General features: G+C 40.0%; 1 protein-coding gene across 7 annotated transcripts; it reads left to right on the plus strand.

The window, feature by feature from the left end:
* The first annotated feature begins 1,902 nt into the window (after positions 1-1,902).
* On the plus strand, positions 1,903-25,155 carry stat3 (signal transducer and activator of transcription 3 (acute-phase response factor)). 7 transcript variants are annotated; one of them, XM_080446006.1, is made up of 25 exons: positions 1,903-2,090; positions 6,971-7,119; positions 8,508-8,751; positions 9,859-9,951; positions 10,731-10,812; positions 10,974-11,074; positions 11,321-11,472; positions 13,891-14,049; positions 15,206-15,298; positions 15,876-15,935; positions 16,075-16,104; positions 16,207-16,300; positions 16,395-16,442; positions 16,637-16,720; positions 17,621-17,719; positions 17,860-17,995; positions 18,573-18,625; positions 18,715-18,809; positions 19,905-20,068; positions 20,180-20,401; positions 21,069-21,111; positions 22,341-22,400; positions 23,080-23,112; positions 23,588-23,685; positions 23,795-25,155. In XM_080446006.1, exons 2-25 carry the CDS (start codon positions 6,992-6,994, stop codon positions 23,845-23,847), a joined length of 2,424 nt encoding a protein of 807 aa, XP_080302132.1. In that variant the 5' UTR covers positions 1,903-2,090; positions 6,971-6,991; the 3' UTR covers positions 23,848-25,155. The 7 variants fall into 7 exon arrangements, with proteins under 7 accessions (XP_080302132.1, XP_080302133.1, XP_080302134.1 ...); XM_080446007.1 differs by having other exon boundaries at positions 19,905-20,044; XM_080446008.1 differs by lacking the exon at positions 23,080-23,112.
* Positions 25,156-26,423: the final 1,268 nt, after the last annotated feature.

Consider the following 26,423-nt stretch of genomic DNA (forward strand, 5'->3'; position numbering starts at 1 on the left):
GTGAGTCATCTATTATTTCGTTTTTAGAAACCTATAGGCCATAGGTTAAAGACACTTCACAATGACCACCAGAGTGACTGGCACTCACTTGAATTTTAACTTTTCTTTCTTGACTTTTGATGATGATTGAATACTTTATTAACAGTTTGCAAAAAGTACAGATGTACAGTTATACAATAATGCTAAAAGGATGACAGAAAAAGCCCTGAGGACTTGTTTCCATTATGGTCCTATGTATTCAAGTGGGTAATTTATTTTGGCAAGCTCGAAGACTTGACAGGTCCAGTTGCAAATTACAGACAGGTGCTCTTTTATGGCGGTTTTGAGGTAGGGTACGGTGTCGCACTTTTTGATGGCTGGTGGTAGGGCATTCCACATTTTGGAGGCATAATAGAAGAATGAATGCATCCCCATGTTTGTGCCGAATCTGGGGGGAATGAGATCGGTGGAGCTCTCTCTGGAGTTGTGCATGGGCACTGGTCCCTTGAGTATCTTGAAAACCAGGCCCATTGCAAGTTGATGTAGGCTATACTGTCCTCTACCCTGAGCCCAACCTAGCATAATGAGCACGGGTTAGGTGAGTCGTAGGTGTGAGGTCTAGTAGTATTCTGACTAGTTTGTTTTTGAGAGGTCTGTAGTTTTGTTTTCAGTGCCTTTGAGGTGTGCATAGTCAGAATTACATTGGATGACTTCAACTGTTTTCGGCATTCATTCATTCACTCTCTCTCTCTCATAAATATGGACATTATATCTACAGACACATTTTTTTTTTATACACAATCTAACCACTTTTTTTCCTCCTTTTTTGCTATATGTGCTGCCCAGTTGCTATGAGTGTGTAGATGGAGGACTTGTTTGAACTCTATATCGGGGTTGGAGGGTGGGCAGCCTACTAGTTTACCTTTTTAATTACCATTCAGATATTTTTCAGAGATCCCTATTCAGAGATCATGGAAAAATAAAGTAATTCTACAATTTCCATTTGTGGAAGATTTGTATTTTCTGTTATCCAGAAAGGCTTATGATAGATTGAGGCATAATATCAGCTGGCGATAAGATACAGGAGTGAGCAGGTGAAGGAGGTCATTGATGTAGGTAAGGTTGGTCCGTTGTTTAGTCTTCATTAAACTTCTGATGACGTAGATACTGCCAGTAATTCAGATGACTTCCAGCCTGGCTGTTCTGTTTGAAGGGCACGTCCTCCCCCCGTGTGCCCGTGAAAGTAGTCGCCATTTTCTGTGCACGCGGAGGGGGCCCGCATTGATGGAACAGCGTAGTTGCGACAGTAATAAACACAACCTCACTTTGGCTGTCTGTCCCGCCTCTCGTGGCTGTATGGATGACGATGATTGGCTAAGGCTAAGGTTGGCTAAGGCTAAGGTTGTATTCTGGACTGAGATTGGCTACTGTAGGTGTCAATCAATAGCATGACAGCGTTTGTGTGGCTGGAATGGCTGCAGTCAGTGGAGGGGTGGCAGTGTTGCCAGGTCCGCTTATTATAAGAGGCTTTGGGCTTGTTTTTCTGTAAAGTTGCTTGTAAATACTTGTGGGTTGCGGTTTTTTGGCCTTGTTTTCTAAAGTGTAGTAGCTTATTCGTGCTTTCTTCCTAAATGTTACCAGTGGTTTAAACAACATTTAAATCATCATAATATGTATGTGTCTGCGGACCCCACCTGAAAACATTTTATGCCAGGGACCCCCATTCAAGATTTGTGTTGTTAAAATGTCAATTTTTTTTTTTTTTTTTTTTAAATAGCAGATCTACAAGCTCAGCTTGTAGATTGGCTATGTATTTTCAAATAGCCAATGTGGTTTAAAGTTCTCATGTGGCCTTGCTTCTTTTAGGCTTGTTTTCATAGACCTGGTTGCTTATTTCTCTCACACAATCTGGCAACACTGATATTAGGACGGACGGTGTGACTGTACATTGGAGAAGTGCTACCGTGTTGTGCGTTCTTTTTTATTCTTCTGCCTCAGTTTTATCAGTTTTAAGTTTAGCGAGTACGTCCTATACTGTGTTTTATTTAAATAGCTAATAATATCATTGACTATCGTCGTGTTTTGTTGACCAACTTTTCAGAGGAGAAACAGTGAGTAGTTTCACTTTTCACATTAGTGCTGCTGCTGTTGTTGGTTGGTTGGTGTTTATTTTCCGTTACCAGCTTGTTTATTTGATGCCAATTATTATTCATAGTAAGTGTTTTATCGGTTGCTCAAGTGTGCATCGGTTGCTACATGTTGGAGATGGATGTCTCAATGTATCAATGTTGTATCAATCTGAGCGTCTAGTAGTAGTGCCCTACGTCATATTATTGCATAATTGACTCATGGGAAATGAATGTGAATTTCTATGTCTGCTGTATAATGGTATATTTGGGTATTTGCTTGGATGTTTGTTGCTCTGCACTATTTAACAATGTGGGGACATTGCTTAAGCGATGCCTTTTTGTTTTTATAGTTCTTAACCCCTCATATGGTCTGGATCATAACATAACATATAATATAATATAATATAATATAATATAATATAATATAATATAATATAATATAATATATGATGATCCTGCATACTTGAAAAAGTAGCCAAAAAGCTCAAATGTTTCATGTCAAGGTAAATTTAACAACTGGGATGCTGTGTAGATCATTGTACTACGTAGCCTATGTTCTCCTCTTGTCACGCCCATCTGCCCAACAGGCTGCAGGCCTGACACTATGCTCTTTGATTTGCTGTTATTATTTAGTTATTACCATGCATATCTAAATGCATGGTGTTTGATGTGAACTGTTTTGATTTCTAAAGTAAGCACACCACTAACGATTTCAAAACATTCCAAACCTTGCTCTGCTGGTGAATCCTCTGTTTGATGTCCAATGGCCGCATCTAGACTGTACATCCTTTAAACTGAAGTGCAATCATTCTGTTTCAGTTTACTTCTTTACTTTGTAGCTGTGGTTTCAGGCACATATTGTAGCATAACATATTTTCTTTGTTATTCATAGACATCTGTTCAGCTGTGCATAGTTTGTTTCTTGGCAATAATTTATAGATTATAGAAGATTACATTTCGTATACCTTATTGATTTATCCCCAATGGGGAATTTCATAATGTCACCAGTGCAGAACGTACAGAGAAAAACAAGCTAAAATGAAAAACAGAGGGCACAGCCAAACATCACACAACTGTGCAAAAAAAACAACAAAGATCACATACAGTAGACTGCTGTTTCATTGAAATACCTCATGGCAGTGGATGAAGGACTTTCTAAAACACTCAGTATTACACCTTGGTAGTATTAAACGATCGCTAAAAGTCCTCAGCCTTTTAAAAGACCAGTGCAAAAGATGACCCCTTGTACTGCAACATGGTGCATATCTTCATAAGTTGCTATGTGGCAAGGACTATAACAATGATGTAGCCAGATGTTTTGATTCGTTTATTCAGACTTCCTATCTTTTGAGGTAATGCTGCCACCCCAGCAAACTACTCCATACAATAAAACACTGGCTAAATGAATTGCTCTGAGGAGTTGGCAGCTGACATTTAAGCAAAGTTTCCGTAGGAAGAAAAGTCTAGACCAGGCACCAATGCATTGGTGTTCTCCTTCCAGTCATTTAGTTTTGCATCAATGTGGGCATTTGTACCTAGTAGTACTGTAGGTGACTTATTTTTTCAACTGGGTGGCTTTTGACTGAGATGAGGGAAACCTCAACCCTTTTTGACTGAATCATCAGAATGTTTTTCGAGGTGACATGAAGCCTGGATATGCATAGAGGGTGAATAAATACAGGGATAAAATGGTAAATTGTGTGGTGCCTCTGTGGGCCTTGTTATGTATGTGTGTACTGTACTGTACATGACATTGTTTTAAATGTTGTTCAAGGAAGTATTTTTTGGAATATAGTAGCCTCACTTCCTTTTGGGAATTCTTTAATGTCAGTTTGTACACTATTAATCATCCTTTGACGCAACGCTATCTGTTGCACGTATGTGGATGACCACATGTCGAAGGCAGGTCAAACCTCCTGTTGAACTACTGTTGAACTCTTGACTCTTGCCGGATTTCCTATTCCCATTGACACTTAAAAAAAAAGAGAAGATATATACCGGTATATATATTTTTTTCTGCCTTTATTGAAAGTTACAGTAGACTGACAGGAAATGGGGAGAGAGAGCAAAGGTCGGCGAGATCGGGAGTCGAACCCGCGACACGCTGCCTGTCAGTCGACATTAGCAGCAGTCTAGGTGCCCAGACGGCTACGCCAGCCGTCCGGGCCTCCCATTGACACTTATGAGATTCGGAAGCGCTGGAGTCTTAACCTGCCCCTAAGCAGAACTCATTCGTTATCTAATATCTACCTATTAACACTTAAGCCTAATACGTATTTGGGAACGTGAATAACTATTTCAAAAGACTCACTTGGATATATACCATGTCATCGTTAAGGTAAAGCTTGAAGCTTCTGGCTTGACCTTACACCAGATTCAGACTTGGGGTTGAGTGAGTGTTCATTTGATCTTTACCTACATCTATCATTTGGTACAGGATAGTTGTGATATTCCAATGACTGTCTGGGTCGTGGAACCAGTGTAAGTGACTATACTGTAAAATGGTTTAAAGAACACAAATAGAGGAATGTAATGGACCAGTGTTGAGCTCCAGTTGTTGTCACAGCTGTGTTATTGACAAATGTGCCAAGTTGAGCAGTGCTTTTAGTGGGTCTTTGTTGTCAGGCAGAGCATTCCACACTCTGTTATTAAGGGACAACACAACATAAGATGTGCTGAAGGCTTTAGGTTGCTGATGGGTTTATGGCTCATCTAAGTGTTGCATAGCCTAAGCCTAGGGGTTCACAAACGTTTTCATGCTAAATACCCCCAAGTAGTCATAGCCTCTGGCTGCAACCCACTATTGCAAAATAGCTTAATTGATTCAGAGGTATTTATTTCATTTGTCTATTTTGTTCTTTTTCCTCTCCTTTCCAATTGGCACCCCTGGCAACCCCCACTTTGATAAACCTGTGGCCTAAAGCATGGGTGTCGTTATCTTATGAATGTTGTGAAGCTACTAGCTAGTGGATAGATTAACAGTCACCAGGAAGTTGTTACCATTCACACTTTATGGCCCCACAATATTATTCCTTCAATAAATGGTAATAACACAACATACAAAATAATGCCTCAGTGTGGTATTGTATTGATTGTGTAATTAGTTAGCCTAAAATGAAAGTTAGTGTGTAATGAAAATGCGGCAATATGAAGAAATGAAAACTAAACTGAATATACGATGATGACTCAGTTGCCCTTTGGTGCTACTCGCCTATAGTTTCTACATACACACAAGTTCACCCACAGAGATGCACCTGTTTGATGTGTTTGTGAAAGGGGAATGTGGGTCAGATATGAGCTTTGTCACCGTAGTTCAGATAATGTGGATTCCCCTCTTTCTCCCCTAAAACAAAATCCATAACCATGTGTGATGCTGACGAGCTGAGAACATCATCTTTGGCTGCTGTACCCAAGTCTGCTTTCACGCATTTGGATCATACCGGTAGCATTTATCCAAGTATTGAAAAGACCATGGTTTATTTTTTGGCAATGTTTGCATTATTTGTTTATTTATTAGATAGTAGAGTGTAGAGAGACAGGAAACCGAGGTCAGACAGAATGGACAGTGAAGCCCAAAGGGCAAGGCCATGGTTTATTTACAGACACTAATCCAAATAATGTTTTGGACAATGGCGAAGGTGTGTGTAACTTTTGAGCATTGTCTCAATGGAGATAAATTAACCTGCCTCCTAACAGATTGTAAAGCCCAAGCCCATGTCTGATTCATCCGAGGAGCTAAGCTAAAGTGAATTAATTATGCCCTGTGTAAATACAGTGTTAGATTAGATAACATTACTGCGGCAGCCGGCAACACATTTAGAGTTGAGGCCAGAGTTCAGCAATAAAATGTTGTGAGTGTTTAGTAACAGCTCTCCTGACTGACATAGTCAACTCTTAGTTTAGATTTGGTTTTTTTCAGGGTCCATCATTGTTGTCTACATACAGTACAAAGTACTCCAGGGAACAGTGTGGCCTGCTGTTGGTAAGATGAGAAGCCAGACGGGCGCTGTCATTTGGGGAACAGGGATGAGAGAGACAATGGTTTCACTCATCAGGATAATGAAAGGCCGTAGCTCCATTGTACTCTCTGATGAAAGATATAACCTGGAAAAAACATGAGGACGTTTTTTTTTTAATGCAAGACAATATTCTCTCCAAATAATATAACTTGTTCAGCTTTTAATTATCAACAGCCACGGAGATATGATGTAATGAGATTAGAGAGTCATTTATTCCTGTTAGCTTAGCCGTGTGAATGTGAACTGTTTGCATTTTTGAAGGTGGTGTGTTTCGAGGAACCGGAAGTTATTATGCTAATCAAAAGGCCTCCTGTGTGTGTGTGGGCCTGTTATAAAGATTTCTGTGAAAGCAGATGAAATCTGACAAGATTGATGTTCATGTTTGGTGCATTTAACCCATTAAGACCGGGAACGCATCTGTGTAATTTTTTTATTTGAGCTAAAAAGCATTATTTTACACTTTGGCTATTCAAAAATAGCAGATATACAAGCTCATAGCTTGTAGATCTGCTATTTTTTAAATGTTTTGAAAATGTGTGCAAATCTTTGAATATGTATTATTTTTAAGGGAACATTTTTAACTCAAATCTTTGAATATATATTATTTTTAAGGGAACATTTTTAACTCAAATCTTTGCTTCTGGGGGTCCCTGGAACAATATATTTTAAGATGGGCGTCCGCGACCAAATACATATCATTTTGGGGGTCCTTGACATGAAAACGTTTTTTTCAGAAAGCTGTTAGGATTTAGAAGGCATTTATAGAATCGGCCTCAGGTCTTAATGGGTTAAGCGGATCTATTATTGTTGTTGGATAATATATAAAGTTCTCTTACTGTGCAGGGTTGTGAGGTGTGAGTCAGGATGGCACAGTGGAACCAGTTACAACAGCTGGAGACCAGGTATCTGGAGCAGCTCTACCACCTATACAGTGACAGCTTCCCCATGGAGTTACGACAGTTCCTCGCCCCCTGGATTGAGAGCCAAGACTGGTTGGTATCATAAATAATTGATGACAGAGATCCTTTCCTCTGTTATGTAACTGCTCTTTGCTTTCATTCTATACACCTGCCACTATCGATTATTTTCTCATTTTTCAGTGATTATTCTATTGGTTACCAGTTGCCAGTTTGAAAGTTTTATTAAAATCTATTAGTTTTATTAACTGTTGCACCCCTACTTTTTGATGCTCATAATTGTCTTCCTCCACTCGCTATAGCAAACCAAGGTCCATTGTACTGTAGGTTCATTTCGAGAAGTGTTGTCATGTTCATTTATTGGCAGTGAGACCTCAGCATGCCATGAACGGCTGGGAACTTACCAGGAAAATTATTGTAGTTTCCTTCACTAGTCTCCTTCCTCATGATGCCTACTTCCTCGTAACACCATATAGACACACATCAACTGAATGTTATCATTTCTTTACATATTTTAGAGAGGTGATGTCATATTCTTTTATTTCTTAATTTTGTTATTATTTTATTTCTTATATGAAATGAATCTACACTCTCATGTAGCCAGAACGTTTTTCAACATTTTGCAGACCCTTGACCATGAAATTATATTATGAAATTTGGGATGTGCGCAGTGACTATTGCGCACATCCCAATAGTGATATTTTAAACGACGAAAAGTTAAAAGCTCTATTTTCTGACAGTAATAATTGCTGTCTCTTCAGCTTTTTAATAAACAGAACATACTGTATATTTTCAGGTGGGTTACAAATTTCCTCCAATTAGGAGAGAGTACCCATTTTATAATTTGATAGCGTTCCAGTTTTCTATTTTGTCTGCCTAAAGTGACCATTTCTTTGTGTCATCACTTCCAATTTCACTTGATTGTACTGTATGAGGTCCCTCTCCTGATTGGATAAAATTGGTATCCCTACCTGAAAAATAAATTTCTATTTACTACAGAGCTGGAGAGACAGGTTACTGAACAAACACTCTATAGCAATGATGTCTATCAGAATATAGAGCTATTTAACACTTATTTTAACAAGAAATATCACTTACTGCCGCTGGATCAAAAGTATGCTCCAGCAAACATTCTGACAGGCATTCCATGCTGGTATATTTAGGTTGGAGAAGGTCAGTTTCCATAAATGTACCCGCGAGGCAAGCACTGCATTAAAATGTTTAAAACTGCAGTTCTGCCTTAAAGTAACTTAAGGAAATAAGAAACCTTGACTCTTCAGGAAGTTGACGGTGAGCTGTGACTGCTTTGTAAACTGCTGTGGGAAAACCCCACACTAAGAATTAAAGTACAGTATATAGCCCTGGCAATGAAATGTGACTAGTCGACTAGCTAAGCAGTGCGCATATCATGGCATCTCCCTCTGTGTAAAGCGTATGCTAATCTTTTCCCATTGCTTTCGTAGGGCCTATGCCGCAAATAAGGAGTCCCATGCCACACTAGTGTTCCATAACCTCCTGGGTGAGATTGACCAGCAGTACAGCCGCTTCCTGCAGGAGAATAATGTCCTCTACCAACACAACCTGCGCAGGATCAAACAGCATCTGCAAAGCAAATACCTGGAGAAGCCCATGGATATTGCCCGCATCGTTGCTCGCTGTCTGTGGGAGGAGCAGAGGCTACTGCAGACCGCCACCACTGCTTCACAGGTAGCAAGGTCTTTAAAGGAGTAGTTCACCAATTACACACACACCCCATGAAGCCTTGCATTCTTGGAGATTGTTTTTGTCGCAATAATAAGACAATAATTTGATGGTCAGGTGGTCGGTCAGTAGGAGACTCAATTGAGTCTCCTGCTCTGCCGGTCATCACATTATTGGCCCAGGAATGTGACAGAAAGAAAAAAATCAAGGCTTCTTGGGATGTGTATTTGATAGAAAATAAATATTTTTTTGGGTGAACTACTCCTTTAACGTGTGTAAATTGTGTTCAGTTCTCCAATCTGCAGTTGTATACAGTAGCTACCTGGCTATGATATGTCCAAATGTCAGTATATGTTAATTGCTCTGTGAGCGAGGAACCAGAAGTAGTGATTCCCCCCCCCCTTTCACTTCTCTCCATTCACTTCATTTTGACAGGTTTCAAAATCACACTTTTATCACATCAACGAGTGTAACCATTTTTTTTTTTACAGTTGTCGTCATCATCACTTGTGATTTGTTTGGTTTGTTTTGGTTTCATTTGGGAAAACAATAACAGCATTTCATCATAAGATGTAGTCAAATGTATTACATTTTTACCTTTACTGTGATGTAATGTAATCTCATTTAGACCTGAGGTCTCATTCTCAAGAGAGACCTGAATAACACGTGAAAGCATAATTAAATACTTCCAACATTTAATTGAGGTGCTAGAAACACCATAAATACACTGTTCATTCATTAAATGCACAGTCTGTGGTTCTAGAGATTATCTTCAGTTTAAATCGTAAATAGCATAACATGAATAGCATTACAACAATTTCAACCAGGACTCGTTATTTTATGTATTGGCATATGTGCCAAAAGTATGATTTTGAGACCTGTTTTGCTATATGGAGAGAGAAGAAAAAGGAGAGATCTAAATGAAAATACAACAAAAGTTACAGCAGCTTTGTTATTCTGATGCAACGTTTCTTCTGGCAGGAAACAATTGTCGCTGTGTTGGAAATGAACACACGGACAGATGATATACTTTGCATTTACCCGTTTTATAAATGTAGAGGGCAACAGCCTATGTGCTTACTACATGTCTCTTTGTGTATGGTTCTCATATAGGATGGCGCAGTAGCCCATCCCTCTGGGACAGTGGTGACAGAGAAGCAGCAGATGTTGGAACACAACCTTCAGGACATCAGAAAGAGGGTTCAGGTGAGGCTTCAGCGTGACGTCTTCAACCCATTAAGACCTGAGGCCGATTCTACAAATGCCTTCTAAATCAGTAGTTCTCACACAAAAATAGCAGATGTACAAGCTCGCAGCGCGGCACGAAGTGACGCGCTGTGAGCTTGTATATCTGCTGTTTTTTAATAGCCGACGCTAAAATCTAAAATGACCCAGAATACAGATGCTTTCCCGGTTTTAATGGGTTAAAGAATAGATGCATGCTGTATATTAACTCTTTGACTGCCAGAGTATTTTCATAATGTACTCACCCAGTGCCAAGCGATTTTTGTGTGTTTTTAGTAGTTTTAAAGTTGTCATAAAAGTTTAGATCCATATTTATCGATCGATTCACTGTGTGTTTCCGGAGCAGGAGTCTCTGACTATTGCTCCGGAAGCAAAACATTGCATCCGGAGCTAGTGTCCCCTTCGCTACAGGCCTTTGGAAACACGCGTCTCCTCGGAAAAATTGACCAAAAAAAAAGAACAGAGATACAGGCGAAAGAAACTACAAACATGGAGTCGACGGGAACGGAATGACGCTAAATCCATTATTTCCGTATCCGTTTGTGCTACAGTTTTACTGCTCCCTTCGGATTCAAGATCAGACCGTGACGGTCTATAAAACAACATTAAGTAAAAACTCTGGATTTCTCGTTCTGGCACTGAGGGCATTCAGAAAAAACTCGGGATAACTCGGGGCTTGGCACTGAGAGAGTTAAGCTATCTGGTCATAAATATAAAACGTCTCCTATATTATTCCTCAGGATATGGAACAAAAGATGAAAATGCTTGAGAACCTGCAGGATGACTTTGATTTCAACTACAAGACATTGAAAAGCCAAGGAGGTAACATTATGGATGGTTTACATTTGATATTATTCTCTCATTGATATGCGTTTGATCCCATGCTGCTAACCCTCACTTAACAACTGAACCAGTTTTGAGATAACAACCCTTCAGTGCATCCAATTCAGTTTGTTTTCATCTCTCACTCCTTTTTTGGACAGAGCTCTCTCAGGACCTGAATGGGAACAGCCAAGCAGCTGCCACCAGACAGAAAATGGCTCAGTTAGAACAGATGCTCAGTGCTCTAGACCAGCTCAGGAGGGTCAGTCTCTTTTCCTCACTTTATTATGGTCGTATGACATGTTTCTCAATTATCTTGTAATCATAAAATTAAAAAAAAAATAAGAAGGAGAATAGTTTTGTCATGTACATCTCCCAGCTCATAATAGCTTGGCTTGTATGCTGGCTATGTTCATGATTGGTTCTCATTGTACTGGCCGGGTTCATGATTTCTCGTTGTACTGGCTGTGTTCATAACGTGGTCCTGTTGTACTGGATGTTGTTGCAGCAAATAGTGACAGAGCTGGGAGGGCTTCTGACAGCCATGGACTTTGTGCAGAAGAACCTCACAGACGACGAGCTGGCTGACTGGAAGAGGAGGCAGCAGATTGCTTGTATCGGAGGACCTCCGAACATCTGCTTGGACCGCCTGGAAACATGGTAACTCTACTTGGGGAACAAAATAAATATGACCTATTTTTCCTTGTCCAGCAGTGATGCTACTTGGCGTATTAAATCTCCAGTGGGTGCAGTTTGTTAAGTACATAATGTACACTCCACCTCAATTTGAACCCAGGTCTCACGCATGGGGAAAACAATCATCTACCGCCAGTGGTGGAAATGGCCTGGATTCGCTTTGGGAACCCTACTAGTCACACATGCACGCGCGCGTGCATGTGTGATTTTTTTGCGGTTCTGGGCGGATTGGGTTAGTTTTTTTCGCGGTTCTGGGCGGATTGGGTCCGTTTTTTTTCCAGTTTTTGGTTTCTTTATTTTGGTTTTAGGGTTAGGATTAGGAGTTAGGTTAGGGTTATGTTATTAAATTCATATTTTTGCATGATTTTACCAATTTATTATCACAAAAAACTATTTCTGCCTAATAAAATATTCAAACAAAATGGGTTTATACTAATGTATTTTGTGGATTATATTAGACAACAACTAGACCGTTTCTCAGCATAGGCATATTAGCCATATAAAGTGTATATTAGCCTATAAAAATGACTAGTTACTTGCAAATAGTAAATGAGCATTCATTTTAATGTTGTCAAAATATTCCACGATCAGTGTTGCCAGATTCTGTGAGAGAAACAAGCGACGAGGTCTATGAAAACAAGCCCAAAAGAAGCGACCAGTTTCACCACTTGAGCCCTATTAATATCAGCTATTTTCAAAAATAATCTTGAAAGCAAGCCCAAATAAGCAACTACAATTCAGAAACAAGACAAAAGAAAAGCAACCAGCAACTGAATATTTACAAGCGACTTTACAGGAAAACAAGCCCAAAGTCGCTTATAGTAATCAGACATGGCAACACTGAGCAGGCTCAGCGCACCACAGGACTTACTTGATAACTTTTCATTGCAGAGCAAACATTCAGGAAATCCATCTGAAGTGGCAATGAAAGCAAATGCCTCTGTCCAGGAACTGTTAAATCCTCTGTTTTCCTCAGCTATCTTTCCTTTTGCCTTTAGAATCCATAGCGTAGCAGTGAACCACACATCCACCGGTTTGTTTACATGGCTGGCGCCGTGCCGAAACGTGTGTCGCAGGCTATGGGTACAGCAGCCACACATGTCCGTAAAGCGTCCGTCAAGTTGCCGTACGGACGCCGGAAGTCCCATCCACTCCCATGTTAAGTTTAAAACCGGAAGTACCGTTCCGGTTTTTTTTTTACATGGGAGTGGACGGGGCTACCGTCACGTAGCGTACCGTTGCACGCCGTTGTACGGACATGTGTGGCTATGATGTAATTCTTAGTTGACAGAATTGTTGAAACTTAATATTTATTCTACACATTTTTACAACATTGGAAAACGTAAGAATGTTTGTGTCACGTTTGGCCTCATACAGCAACCATAAATTAAAAATGTTATGTAAAAAAAAAAAAAAGATATATAAAAAAAAAAAAAAAAAAGTTGGACGCTCTGAAGAGCGTTCCCACACGTGTTCACAGCGTTCCCCCGCAACGGTTGCTATGGGAACGCCGTTCCCAAGCGTGCAACGCCATTTCCACCACTGTCTACCACTCATCCAAAGGCCAAGGGAAATGTTAGGCCTTCTGGTACTCAGGGCTACTGTGCTGCAAACAAATTATTGATACATGAACAGGATATACTTAAACAAACCACAACTATTCAGTTGTCTTTTACCCTTGAGGTATTTCAAAAATAATTTTAGAATGACACTGATGAAGGCCTAGGACTGAAACAATGTCTACTCTTCCCTTGAATGTTTTATTAAAATACAGAAAAAGTATTCAATGATGTGCAGAGTCTGCAGACCCATAATTCCTTTTTTGATATCCAGTCTTTTTGGTCAACGCACCAATTCAAAGCAAAAGTGATGACCTTAAAGCTACAATGCGTAAATTCAACGTCTGCTGTCTATCCCCTGATGGAGAGAGGTAATCACAACGATGACTGAACTACAATAAAGATGGCAGTACATCTGGTGTCCAATCTGGTGCGCCGCCTGCTTCAAATAGCATTATTGACAACCAGTCGCTGTCCTACCTGACACAAGGGTAGTCATTTCTCAATGGAAGAGTAGTAGGGAGACAGATGTGCTAGTTATATTAACATACTCTACCATACAGATTGGTTAAAATATCATTTTATTCATTATAATACTCGGATTATAGCTTCAAAACTACATACAAACTCTCTGGAGATTGTACATGTTTTATGAATCTGTTTGATTGTCCGTCTCTCTGTCTATGAACCTTTGTGTTTTTATTAGTGATTCGTAGCAGGGCCCCATTGGGAATGACACTTCCGTCTCAGTTTGACTTCCCAGCATAGATAAAGACTTTGATCGATCGATCGATTAAATGTTGAATGCTCTCTCCCTGGACAGGATCACGTCTCTGGCTGAATCTCAGCTCCAGATCCGCCAGCAGATCAAGAAGCTGGAGGAGTTGCAGCAGAAGGTGTCCTACAAAGGAGACCCAATCATCCAGCACCGGCCCGCCTTGGAGGAGAAGATCGTGGATCTGTTCAGAAACCTCATGAAGAGGTATATAGAAAGAGAACGTGACGTCACACCATTGAAAGTAATAGCTGAAAACCCCACAAGATGGCGCCACCTGTCCATTAAACTCAATGGCCGGGGACAGGGGGTTGATGTCATGATATCATCCTCTACATCTGTCCACTAGGGCTGCAACTATCGAGTATTTTCTTAGTGATTATTCTGTCGATATTTTTTTTATATTAATCAATTACCCAAGATGTATGTTTTTTAAATCCATATCTTTATTTTTTATACATGTATCAATGAATCGACAGGATTTTATTTATTTATAATCGACTAAGTGGAATAGCCTGATTAACCACTTACAGTATGCCCTATTTTATACTTTGTCATACAACTTATGACAAAGTATACAGGGTGTATCTTTCTACAGTATCTAAGTATAACAAAAACTGCAAAAAAAAAAAAAAAAAAAAGGATGTCTGCTTTGTGATTTGCATCACAACAAGCAGGTTGGAAAGCAACACATGGTTAAATGACCCAAATCTCTGTTGTTCTGCATATTGTTTCATCCCCCTCTCCTTCTCACTTCCCTTCCCTTTCCCCCCTCTTTCTCCGTCATTCGTTCATTCGTTCCCTCCTTTGTGTTGCGTTCTCCTGCTGCTTCTCTCCATTTCTTCTAACCCCTCCCTGCCCCCCCCTCCCACATGACCCCCCCCCCCCTACAGGAGATTGGAGATTTTTTTGTTTCTGTCACATTAGGTACAGTAGATTGACTATTTTTGATATTTTCGAAAATGTTTGAGGAAAAGAAAACTAAGACAAAGTTTACCGCGTTTGGCACCTTTCTTTTTGTCCCTTTTCCCCTTACCAAAAGCACCTCGGATATACAAACAAACAAACACGACAGAGCAAGCTTTTTTATTTTTGAATGGAATTTTTATATTCCATTCAATCCTATCGATTAGTTCGCTAATCGATTTGAATCCCTACTGCCCACACACCTTTTTTGCTCAACATGTGCTAAAAGTATATTCAATATTGATTGGTTAATTATGTATTGCATGTTCTTGAATACTTTGTATAATCTAAATATTATATCAATATATATCATATTTAAAAAATGATTGTTCTTGTGTTGCTCTGATATTTTGACGTTTTCCCAAAAGTCTCTGAAATAACCTGTTCTGTATTCTAGTGCTTTCGTGGTGGAAAGGCAGCCATGTATGCCCATGCATCCAGACAGGCCACTGGTCATTAAAACCGGAGTGCAGTTCACAAACAAAGTCAGGTAAAACACTGCTTTTGTGACAAGTAGAACGTAGGGCTGTCACGATTGTGAAAGTTTGCGTGACGATTAATTGTCTCACAAATAATCGCGACTAAACGTTTGAATTGTGTTTTTGTCGTTGAACACTGGAAGATGAATAAAAATGACATGCCTGTTTGCCTTTTAGGCTTTGAATTTGCACAGGCCAGATATGACAAATAACCTAAATATAGAAAGAAATGACCGACATATTTAATAACTTTATACTTGAAAAAAAAATTGAATAGTGGAAATAGCCGATCTACATGCTCACAACGTGACGCACCGCGACGCGTAGATCTGCTATTTCCATTTTTTGGGAAAATATATGAACATTTTTCAACATGGAAACGATTGTGGCGATTATGCAAGATAGTTGAGATTATCTCAAATAATTGCGATTAGCCGATTATGTAATAATTGTGACAGGCCTAAGTAGAGGCAGACCAGTGCATATTTCCATGCCACACCAATACGATTGGATTATGTTTGGACACTGATGCAGTACTGATGCGCTGATAGAGTTTGACAAACGTGTTTTTCATCCAAATCTTTTCAGGTTATTGGTGAAGTTTCCCGAACTGAATTACCAGCTAAAGATCAAAGTTTGCATCGACAAGTGAGTTTCCCCTCTCCAAACATTTCAATACTTTTTTATCATTCCTGATTACAAAGACACACGTCCGTGCCTCAAGACCTTGCATGCTTTCCACAAAAAGGAAGGCCCTCTATATCAAATCCATCTATTTGTTTTGCAGGGAATCCGGGGATGTGGCTGCTATCAGAGGGTAACTTCCCTTGTTAAATCGCATTAATTACTGAAGCACCTTTTTAAAAGAGAGCGTAAAAGAGATTATTGTCAGTAACTCCCTACGTTGATTATCTCTTAGGTCTCGAAAGTTTAACATCTTGGGTACCAACACCAAAGTTATGAACATGGAGGAATCAAACAACGGCAGCCTTTCAGCGGAGTTCAAACACTTGGTGAGGCAAAGAGGGGAAAAAGATCAGACGATGCCGATGAGCTTGTGTGATAATCAAGCCAGCTAATGACTTGTGACTTCCTGTTTGTTCGCAGACCCTGAGAGAGCAGAGATGCGGCAATGGTGGCCGGACCAATAGCGATGTGAGCACTATCTCATGACACCTGTCATGTTTTATTTTTTTTAACTTAAACTGTGTTAAAATTATACCTTCTGTCATCAATGTGTTTTTGTTTTTCATGAGCTCTGATGGGAATGAGCAACACGTGAAGGGAAAAAAACTAAAAACAGCAACACATTTATGATTTGTGTCTGATCGAACTGTTGTTCTCTCCAGGCATCACTCATTGTCACAGAGGAGCTCCACCTCATCACGTTTGATACGGAAGTGTATCACCAAGGTCTGAAGATTGATCTGGAGGTGAGCTTCAGTTCTCAATGTCACAGATAAGGAGAAGTTTTCTATGTATGTTTCGGTGTCATACGTACTAGAAGGTCATATACTGTAAGGTCTCTTATCTAGTAATGAATGTCACTTTGTTCAGAAAACCTTTTTTACCCATCTAGGGACCACAGCCAAAACTTGCCTACAACTGAAGAAAAATGCAGTTTTGCATGTTGCGCTGTAACTCACTCATGGCATGTGGCTCTTCTAGACAGACGAGTCATTGTCAAACTTTGTCTCCTGCCCACGGCTTCCATAGATACCAGCCCCCCACAGCATCTAAATGAGCCCTTAATCAAGCAGAAACACCCAGCCTAGTCTAGCAATGGAGCAGGAAGGGTTCAAAACAGTAGAGCATATCTGTGGTGGCACCTCCAATACCACAGTGGTGAACTGTGGTATTGGATCGTCTGAGCCAACGTTATTCACATGCCAAAACACAGGAAATGAATGTCTTTGTTTTTAAGTTTGGTGCAATGGTAAATTTGAGCTTGTCCAAAGAAGGCTCTTTTAGATCTGAGTACTGAAGCTGTGTAGAGACTGAGAGTATTTTTTGTTAAAAAGTCAAAGCTCTATATCCCGATGATAATCATTGATGTGTTTCAGTAACGGGGGTCTCAGCGTCTCTCCAGCACTTTAGTAAATAGAAAATAAAATGTCAGTTGGGATACCAATTTCATTTAATCAGGAGAGAGAACCCTTCAAAGATAATGTATTAGCTTCAATTGTGTACTGTTCCAATTTTGTTAAAAGTAGAGGAAGCTTCTCAACAACACTTTTAAATCAGGATATGGAGCTTAATATCTAACATTTTCAAAGCAGTCAACCTGGAAATAGACAAATAAAACAATTGCATTTGTTTTGTGTCATTTTTAGACCCACTCCTTGCCAGTGGTGGTCATATCCAACATTTGCCAGATGCCAAATGCCTGGGCCTCCATCCTGTGGTACAACATGCTCACAAACCACCCCAAGGTATGACAGTGCCCCCTGGTGGAATGGGGCCTGAACTCAAACTATCAAAATTCCAGTGGAAAGAGCGTTTCACATTTTAGGTTCTAGCCTTTCTACAGTGGATAAATAGAGATGGACGTGTGTGTGTCATTTCTATGCAGAATGTGAACTTTTTCACCAAGCCTCCTGTGGGAACATGGGATCAGGTGGCTGAGGTACTAAGCTGGCAGTTCTCCTCGACTACTAAGAGAGGTTTGACTATTGAGCAGCTCGGGACGCTTGCTGAGAAGCTACTAGGTGAGACGACTTGCCAGAAAGTTCTCTGCTAATGTTGTAGTGTCTTACTGTGTCGTACTGTAATAAACAAAAGAGAGAGAACGCATACAATAACTCCAGTTAGACTCCCTGTTGAAGGTTCAGTGCCGGCTTACATTACAAACAAGCCTTACTTCATGAGCCCTTGTACCCAATACTGTAGGCTTGTTACATGAAGATATGCATAACCCTTCCCAAAAGAAAACTGGTGATGCAGCTTTCTTCAATTATGCTCCCAAATTATGGAACACATCACACTAAAGAGATTAGACGGGCAGGCTCTGTTGAAATCTTTAAACTACACTTAAAACCACATATTTTTATCCTATCCCTTTGATAGAAACATTTCTCACAATTTTAGGCGCTTTATTTCATTTACCTTTCAGAAAGTCAAATTTCGTATTTTTAGTTTCCTTTAAATATTTTATTGTCTTCTTTTTTTATGTAAAGCGCTTAATCAACGTTTTTCGTATCTCACTTAGCATTTTATATGAAAGGTGCTATACAAATAAATATTGTTATTATTATTATTATATTAACATGGGACTTTCTTATCCAGGGCCTTGTGTCAACTACTCCGGTTGCCAGATCACCTGGGCCAAGTTCTGCAAGGTATGTCATCGACACAACCAGCAGTGATCAATTCTCCATCCTTCCATTGTGCTGCTTCAATTTGATCTGCATTTCCTTCCTCTCCTCAGGAAAACATGGCTGGCAAAGGTTTCTCCTTTTGGGTGTGGCTGGACAACATTATTGACCTTGTGAAAAAGTACATCCTGGCCCTTTGGAACGAAGGGTGAGAAGTCATTCTAGGGGTTGCGTTGGACACTGATCCGTTGACCACTTTAAATGCAATGTCCCTGGTTCAATTCATCGCTGTCGCAAGTTGTGGATAATGTCCGTGTAAATGATAGACGGAGCGCCATGGGTTCAAATATACAAATGATGCCTTGACCAGTTCCCTAGTTTTGCATTGTATTGGGGGTGATTTGCTGAGTGCAGATCCACATCTGTCACAAAGCCATTTGTCTGGTGAGAACCTGAGCTATTTACTTGAATAGCTAATCACCCATGTGATAACATGCAATTGAAGGTGACAATGTAGTTTTCTATGAGTAGTTGTGGATTTGGAAATGTATTGTCTCTCCTCAACTGTCCAGTAGTAGTAAATATTAAGAAAGCCTTGTTTGTGTTGACGGTCAGATTATTAGTGCTTTCCCACCGCGGGGTCTAAAACCAATAATTGAATACCTATATGTCATTAAGACCTCCAACCGGATTGGTTTGGCCAAACTGAACACTGCGCTGCATTCCATGCCAAACCGTGCCCAAATAGAAATGCAATTGGAACACGTATTACCGTTCTAAGAACTGTTGTATGGTGCAGTGTCCTGTCTCAATGTGAAAAACTAAAAGCGAAGTGCCGAAATATCATCTTTTGTAGTTGTTCTGTCCTCACAGGACAGCTTTTGACTAGAATACTATGATCACAAGGCCTTTTATGACAAGATTCAAATTGGGTCACATAAGAGGTTAGGGACACCACCCCTAAATGAGGGAGAAATAGGGTCCCATACTATTTATATTTATTTTAGCTTATGGAAGAGTTTATGTAAGCTGATTTTCCTTTGTGTGACGACAACTACTGTAAATAAATGCCAAGACCTCTAGCACAATTCGAATACTGCCTTGGGGTTACTGAAATAGCTGCTGGCCGCCATCCAAACCGAGAAGGGTTCATGATATGAAGTTCATATTCACTGCTCTTATGGCAGGAGTGGTACTGAACCATGGAACGCTGATTAGAGAGCTGAGAGAATACTGTATATACCCAATAAACAAAAACAATTGTGAACATTTGGTAGGTGTTGATTGTGTTGTCTCTCTGTAGGTATATCATGGGCTTTATCAGCAAGGAGAGGGAGCGAGCTATTCTGAGTCCTAAGCCCCCTGGCACCTTCCTACTGCGCTTCAGCGAGAGCAGCAAGGAAGGGGGCATCACATTCACCTGGGTGGAGAAGGACATCAATGGTGAGGAAAGCCACTGTCTAAATGGTGATTTATACTTGGTTACGCGAGACCGGTAAATATATAAATCTGGCTTAACGGTCAGTGCCACCGCGTTGAACACAGACAATGAACATCATGGTTGTTATTTGGTCTTAGGTAAAACCCAGATCCAGTCAGTGGAGCCTTACACCAAGCAGCAGCTCAACAGCATGTCATTCGCTGAAATCATCATGGGCTACAAGATCATGGATGCCACCAACATCCTTGTTTCACCGCTCGTCTACCTCTTCCCCGAGATCCCCAAGGAGGAAGCATTTGGGAAGTATTGCCGACCAGAAGCCGCTCCAGAGCCCGAGATGGGAGGAGACCCCATGAGCAGTAAGCTGTTGCCTCGTACACCATTGTGTCTGTTTTATTGTTTTTAAACAATGAAACAATGTGCATTGCTTGGCACACAAGTTGTTTTTATATTTCATCAAATATATCGATGGGTGTGTCTCTATTTTTAGCCCCGCTAAGGCAGGCATCTAAAGATGGCTTGGCCAGTCCGTCTGTCCAATATATAGCAAAAACAGCTGGCCTGGATTGCCGTGGAATTTGCTGTGCACCTTCATGAACCCTAGAGGATGGCCCATTATGATTTCATTATATTTATTCCATTATTTTCATGCTCATTCATGAACCCTAACCATTTGAGTGTCTCCATGACGTTGCCTTTAGCACCACTCTCTAACCAAAATGTCAACTTTGTACTCAATATCTCATAATGTATTTGGCAGATTGCATGATGAACCCTCCTGATTTTGGTGACCTCATGGCCTTCTAGAAGCCTCTTTACTGAGGCATCCACCGCTACTTAAGTGAATATACATTATATTTGCCCTCCTGATTCTGCCACTAATAAGGATTTCTCTCTCATGGATGGCAATGTCGGTCTGTTCAAACCACTTTGGTCTGGTTCAGTGTAAGGAGCAGCACAGTCTTGTTTTCACAAAATATTTATAATATTTGGTAACGGCAGCTATTTCTTTGTTTATTCCAACAGCTATTCAGCCATACTTGAAGACAAAATTCATCTGTGTGACCCCGTAAGTATCTACTTCCCTTTTACTATGTTAGAATCACCCAGATTTACCGTAAGTGCATGCCACGTCAATCGGTGACTTTCAGTTACAGTACATTTAGCTCTTTAGTCACTGGCCGTTACTAGCACGTAGTTTCAGTACTGGTTCCTGCTAGATATTAATGTTCACTGCAGTACTTCCCTGTGGTTATTGTTTCTAACCAATAACTGCCCTTGTATTGTAGAACAATGAGCAACAGGGCTGCATTTCTTGCCTGCTCACTATTTGTCATCAACTTGCTTGGAAGATGTCAGAAATCATGTAATAGGAAGAGGCAGGAAGTATGTGAGAGGAAGAGACTAGAGAGTATAAACTACCCCAAACTGCTTCATTGGCACATTTTCATTTATAAAGCCATATTTGGGCTACTTCCTTTAAATTGCCTTTTTTAATTTGAAAAAAAAATCTCACAATCGTCCTTCCCTGAACCTACCACTCTTTACCGTCCCTCGTCCGTGAACAGAACTTGGGGGGATGACTTTTAGTTTTCATGCTCCATGGTCCTTGAATGGAGAACTTAAAGCCTCAATATGTATCTTTTTTAATGAATAATTAAAAAAAAATCTCTGGTAGAGTATGTTATTACAATATAACTTACACAATTGGGGTGGTTGTATTTTGTCTCCCTGATCTTCTATTGAGACATTTAGATTGTGTCAAAGGTCATGTCTCACCCAGACACAGGATCTGACCTGATAGTCATGATTCAAGTTATCCCCTGAGCAAGCAGGCCGGCTCTATTAGCTCAATGGTAAAAAATGTCAGCACTTTAGCAGGAAAACTGGTTCAAATCCGAGGTAGAAGAGGAAAGTTACATAGTGTTGTTTTAGTAACTTTGGGTTATTTTAAAAGTTTACATTCAGATGCTAAGAACTGATGTCTGCAGCTGTTATACTTGAGTTTGTATTCATGTAATTTGTATTTTGCTTTGTGTTTTTTATTGTATTTTAGATTGTTTGCATTCTTTGCCAGGGCTCCCTTGTAAATGAGAGATGGTTAAATAAAGGTTAATACAAATTTATTTATTTAGCGAATGCAAAGTCCTTAAGCCAAATGAAGCCAAAAAAAATATACAAATTAATAATGGTTAATTTAGTCAGGGATGGTTTGGATGATGAGCGTTGGTGGTGGATGTGATGTCGTGAAGGTGCGTTGCGAGGTTTGCTCAGCCAGATCCTGACCTGTCTCCGTAGGTGTCCCTCCGTGTTCATGGACTTTCCGGACAGTGAGCTCCTTGGGACCGCATTTGCGGGGTAGGCTCTGGGGGAGCTGGCATGTAGGGCTATATGTGCATCTTCTCCCTTTGTTTGTGTGTCTGAGGGCGGGTGGGTGTCAAAGGATTTAGCTACAGTCCTTCAACGACCTAACACTTGTTATGTTTCAAACTCACAGCCCGCCTAGCCATGGCCTAACACTAGGGACATCTTCCTGCCATTTCATTGGAGTTTTGACATCACCCCCGTTTTCCAGTCATTTTCATAATTCAGCCGAATCGATTTATATGGATTAAACAGTCCACCTGTATTATTTGTTTGATTTGTTACAGGATAAAGTAGTTTCATTTAAATCCGCACGCATGTTTTATCATCCAAAATGACCAAACAAAAGGTCAGTTGTAAGGCTTGTAGAGATGATTTCCTAATGCACTCTGGTCTGTTTGATCCACTCAACTGCTCTAACCTCATAATCCTGACTGTAGAATAGCTGTCTTTAACACTAGTTAAACGTGGTAGCCCTCTGTGTCAATGTGCTGGTCCATTGCTGCCTAGAAAGAGAATGTCACTTACTCAACATGTCACCTGTTCAGTCATGCCTATTTTTCTTTACACTGTCATATTCCTTGTATTAGTATACTGTGCTTTGTATTTATTTGCATTGGAAGATTTTGCTTTCTCCCACTGACTTTGTCCCCTCTGTCAACCACTGCACCAGCATCTTTTCTGAAGCCTCTGAATTTTATCCAAGGCAAGTCAGACCCTTGGAGTTAACTTTTCACTAATCAACCTTAGTCTCGCTGATGTTCATGCTAAATGATGAACTGGAATGGCAGTCACTTGTGATGAGCCTGAAGTCATACATGGTTGCTGGTGTACATGAGTAGCCTAAGTTATACTGTACTTGGTTGCGCGCCGGTGTCGCACAATGAAATGAGCTGATCTACAAGCTCACAAAGCATGTCTCAGCATAACGCATTATGAGCTTGTAGATCTTCTATTTTTGGTGCGTGACACTGGCACACAACTAAGTATAAATCACTTAACACTTGTAAAACACATCTTAAAAACATGTAAAACATACAGAGATCTTATCCTTGACATTGACATCTGCAAGTACGTATATGTGCTGACGCAAGCGGTAACAGTGGAAGTCGTGTGGTACTGTTGTCTGTGAGCCATCGGTGTGGTTTGTAACATAGTTTGTCCTCTTGCTATTTCCACAGTACCAATTCTGGCAACACCAGCGACCTGTTCCCAATGTCACCCCGCACCCTGGACTCTTTGATGCACAACGAGGCAGAGGCCATTCCAGGGCCTTTGGGTGAGTCAATTACAAATAACAGTACGTGCATACCCAGGATATGCACATTGCATATACATACAGAATGTTTAACCTGACATTTATGGCTATATTTGAATGTATTCCACAGATTCACTTACTTTGGACATGGAGTTGAGCTCTGATGTTGCATCACCCATGTGAAGACTATATCGCTGTTATTTTTTGACATGCGTCATGTTTTTGTATCCTCCATAGATTACTGTTTTACCCCATGTTGTGGTAGAGATCCAGAGTTTCATTAGAAACTCGCAGTCTGCCCTGTACAGTTTGTTGTAATGTTCCAGTGAGGGTGAAAGCAGTCCCTTTCACACTATCCTAGATTAAGGAATTTTAAAAGATATTCTTTTACAAGACATTGAATTTGCCACTTCTTTTAGGTTTTAACATAGAATTTGCCACTTATTTTAGGTTTTAACAGTCAAACTACAGAGCCGTATGTTCAACTGTTGATTGATCTTGACAGATTGTATTTCAAACCGCATATACACAGTTTTATGAAGTATGTCCCCATGTGGAACCTTTCAGTAACTCAAAATATAAATTTTTATTTTTATTTTAAGAAACTATGTATCTTCGCTTTATTGATTTATTGACATTGTTCTTTGAATAGCTTTTGTTTATAAAAGGAAATGTAAAGAAGATGATTGTTATATAAGCTATCCCATTTTGGAATTAGGTTTAAACAATTATGGTTGTTGTTTTTTGTCATTCCTGATGAGATTTTTCTTTTTTGCTTTGTATTTGTCTGACTTTTTGTATTTGTTATAATTCCTGCCAAAAGTGACAGCTTTGGTGTTTCACAATGTCCCAGATCCCGTTTACACAATTTCCTCCTACGTTCTTCAATACATCAGTGGCGTGGAGCCATCTGATGTATTTATAATAATACATTAAAATGACTGTAGAGATAAGAAAGGAATGACAAGAAATTTAAATTACTCTTAAAGGTTATTTGTCTGAAAGACATTTTCTTCTTATCTTTGTAGTGCGAGTAATTACTTGACATTTTCTCTGTCTTGTGGTTATACCATATATATGTATATACACACACACGCATAAATTCATCAAACCTATTCTGAAAACAGGAAAATGTTTGTGGACCCCATTTAAATGCTGTCATTTGTCATAATGTGAATTGCACTTGCCATAGGATCGGCAAATGACTGTGTTTGTAGTGCTTGAATTCCTATGATCATGTAAAACAAATAATTTACTTAATTATTATGAGTCATCTGTTTTTTGTCAAACCTCCGTGTTATTGACATAATTGCGTTAATGTGTATTTGACAGTGTGTGTTGTTTAGCCAAACCACACCATGCACATGTTATCACTTCTAGGAATGCAGTTCAATGACTTCTCTTTCTGTATGCCATTTCAAAGTAGCTTACTGTAAAATATACTGTTGTGATTATTTCAAATAAGATAATAAAATCAAGTTATCACTAGCAGCGCAGTCCTCTATTGCTTTATTTTAAAGGGTGAGGGTGTCACTTTTTGTGTTCATTGAGTTGCTTGTTAAATGTGATAATTTCTTTGTGATTATATGGCATGTTAAAACAAAGTCATACACAACACTTAAATATTTTACATAAATAAGAGAGAGAGAGATTCACCTTCACAGTTTTCAGAATTATGAGGATGTCACTGAAATAAAGTGTATATTTATTCCTGTGGTTAGTTTTAGCAGGTGCGTAAATTATTGTTGGACATATTTCTGGTGAAATGGAATTGATTATTGCGGCATCTAATATTCAGTCAGATCAATGGCTCATAATTCAGAGCCCTGTCATACTACTCCATGGGCTGTGAGAAGGAAGTTAAGGGCTAAAGAAGATGACAGAATCTAAAGCAGAAAATATTTTCCTGGCATTGTAATATTTCTACAAATTACGTTTCATTTACTTGAGAACAGCTCTTCCTCTTTCACTTTGATTTTAGCAAGCATACACCCACCCAGTAGTTATTTTCTATTGCTGTACAAGTCTGATGACCGCTCTGCTCTTTGACACACATTTGGTTCCCTGGCTTTCTCTGGTTAAAAACTAGTAAGTCCAGCTGATATCACTGAAGAAGCGTGTGTTATTTGACTTCCCCTCAGGTATCACCTTTGCACATTCTCTGCATATGTGCCTGGCTGGCATATCACACACATTCACGTTTCAGCGCAGAACATTCAAGTCATTCATGAAAAGAGCTATGAAAAAATAGACATAGTATTACATCCATGGACATAGCAGTGCTACCCGCTTTAGGGGGGATTGGATGCTTTACGGAAATGGGAAAAGGAAGTAGGATCGACATTTTCCCCCCCGTTACAATTATAGTCATGTCTACCTCAGTCTGTGTCCTCTGTGTATCATTTTCTCTGACAGGCAATCCCCATGCACACTTCTCCCCTGACCACATACTGTAGTCAAATCCTGAGTGTTAATTTAACACTCAAGTGTTAACATGGGGGATTTGACCACACACACACACACAGACACTCACGCACACAGCTCTTGGGCTGCATGGTTTGAGGTGAGGAGGGGGTGTGGCAGGCAAACACGTTCAGATTTTTACCATCAGCGGCTGCTGACTCAGCTGTTTTAGGAAGCAACTGTCACCCTCCAGGCCTGGCCAGCGGCCAATCAGTTTGGGAATCGATTCAGCTTCAACAGAGTGCAACGCCTGAAGGGTTCTGATGTATGTGTGTATGTGTGTGTGTGTGTGTCTT

This window comes from Gymnoscopelus braueri (genome assembly GCF_963280865.1).
Source record: "Gymnoscopelus braueri genome assembly, chromosome: 13".
Lineage (NCBI taxonomy): Eukaryota > Metazoa > Chordata > Actinopteri > Myctophiformes > Myctophidae > Gymnoscopelus > Gymnoscopelus braueri.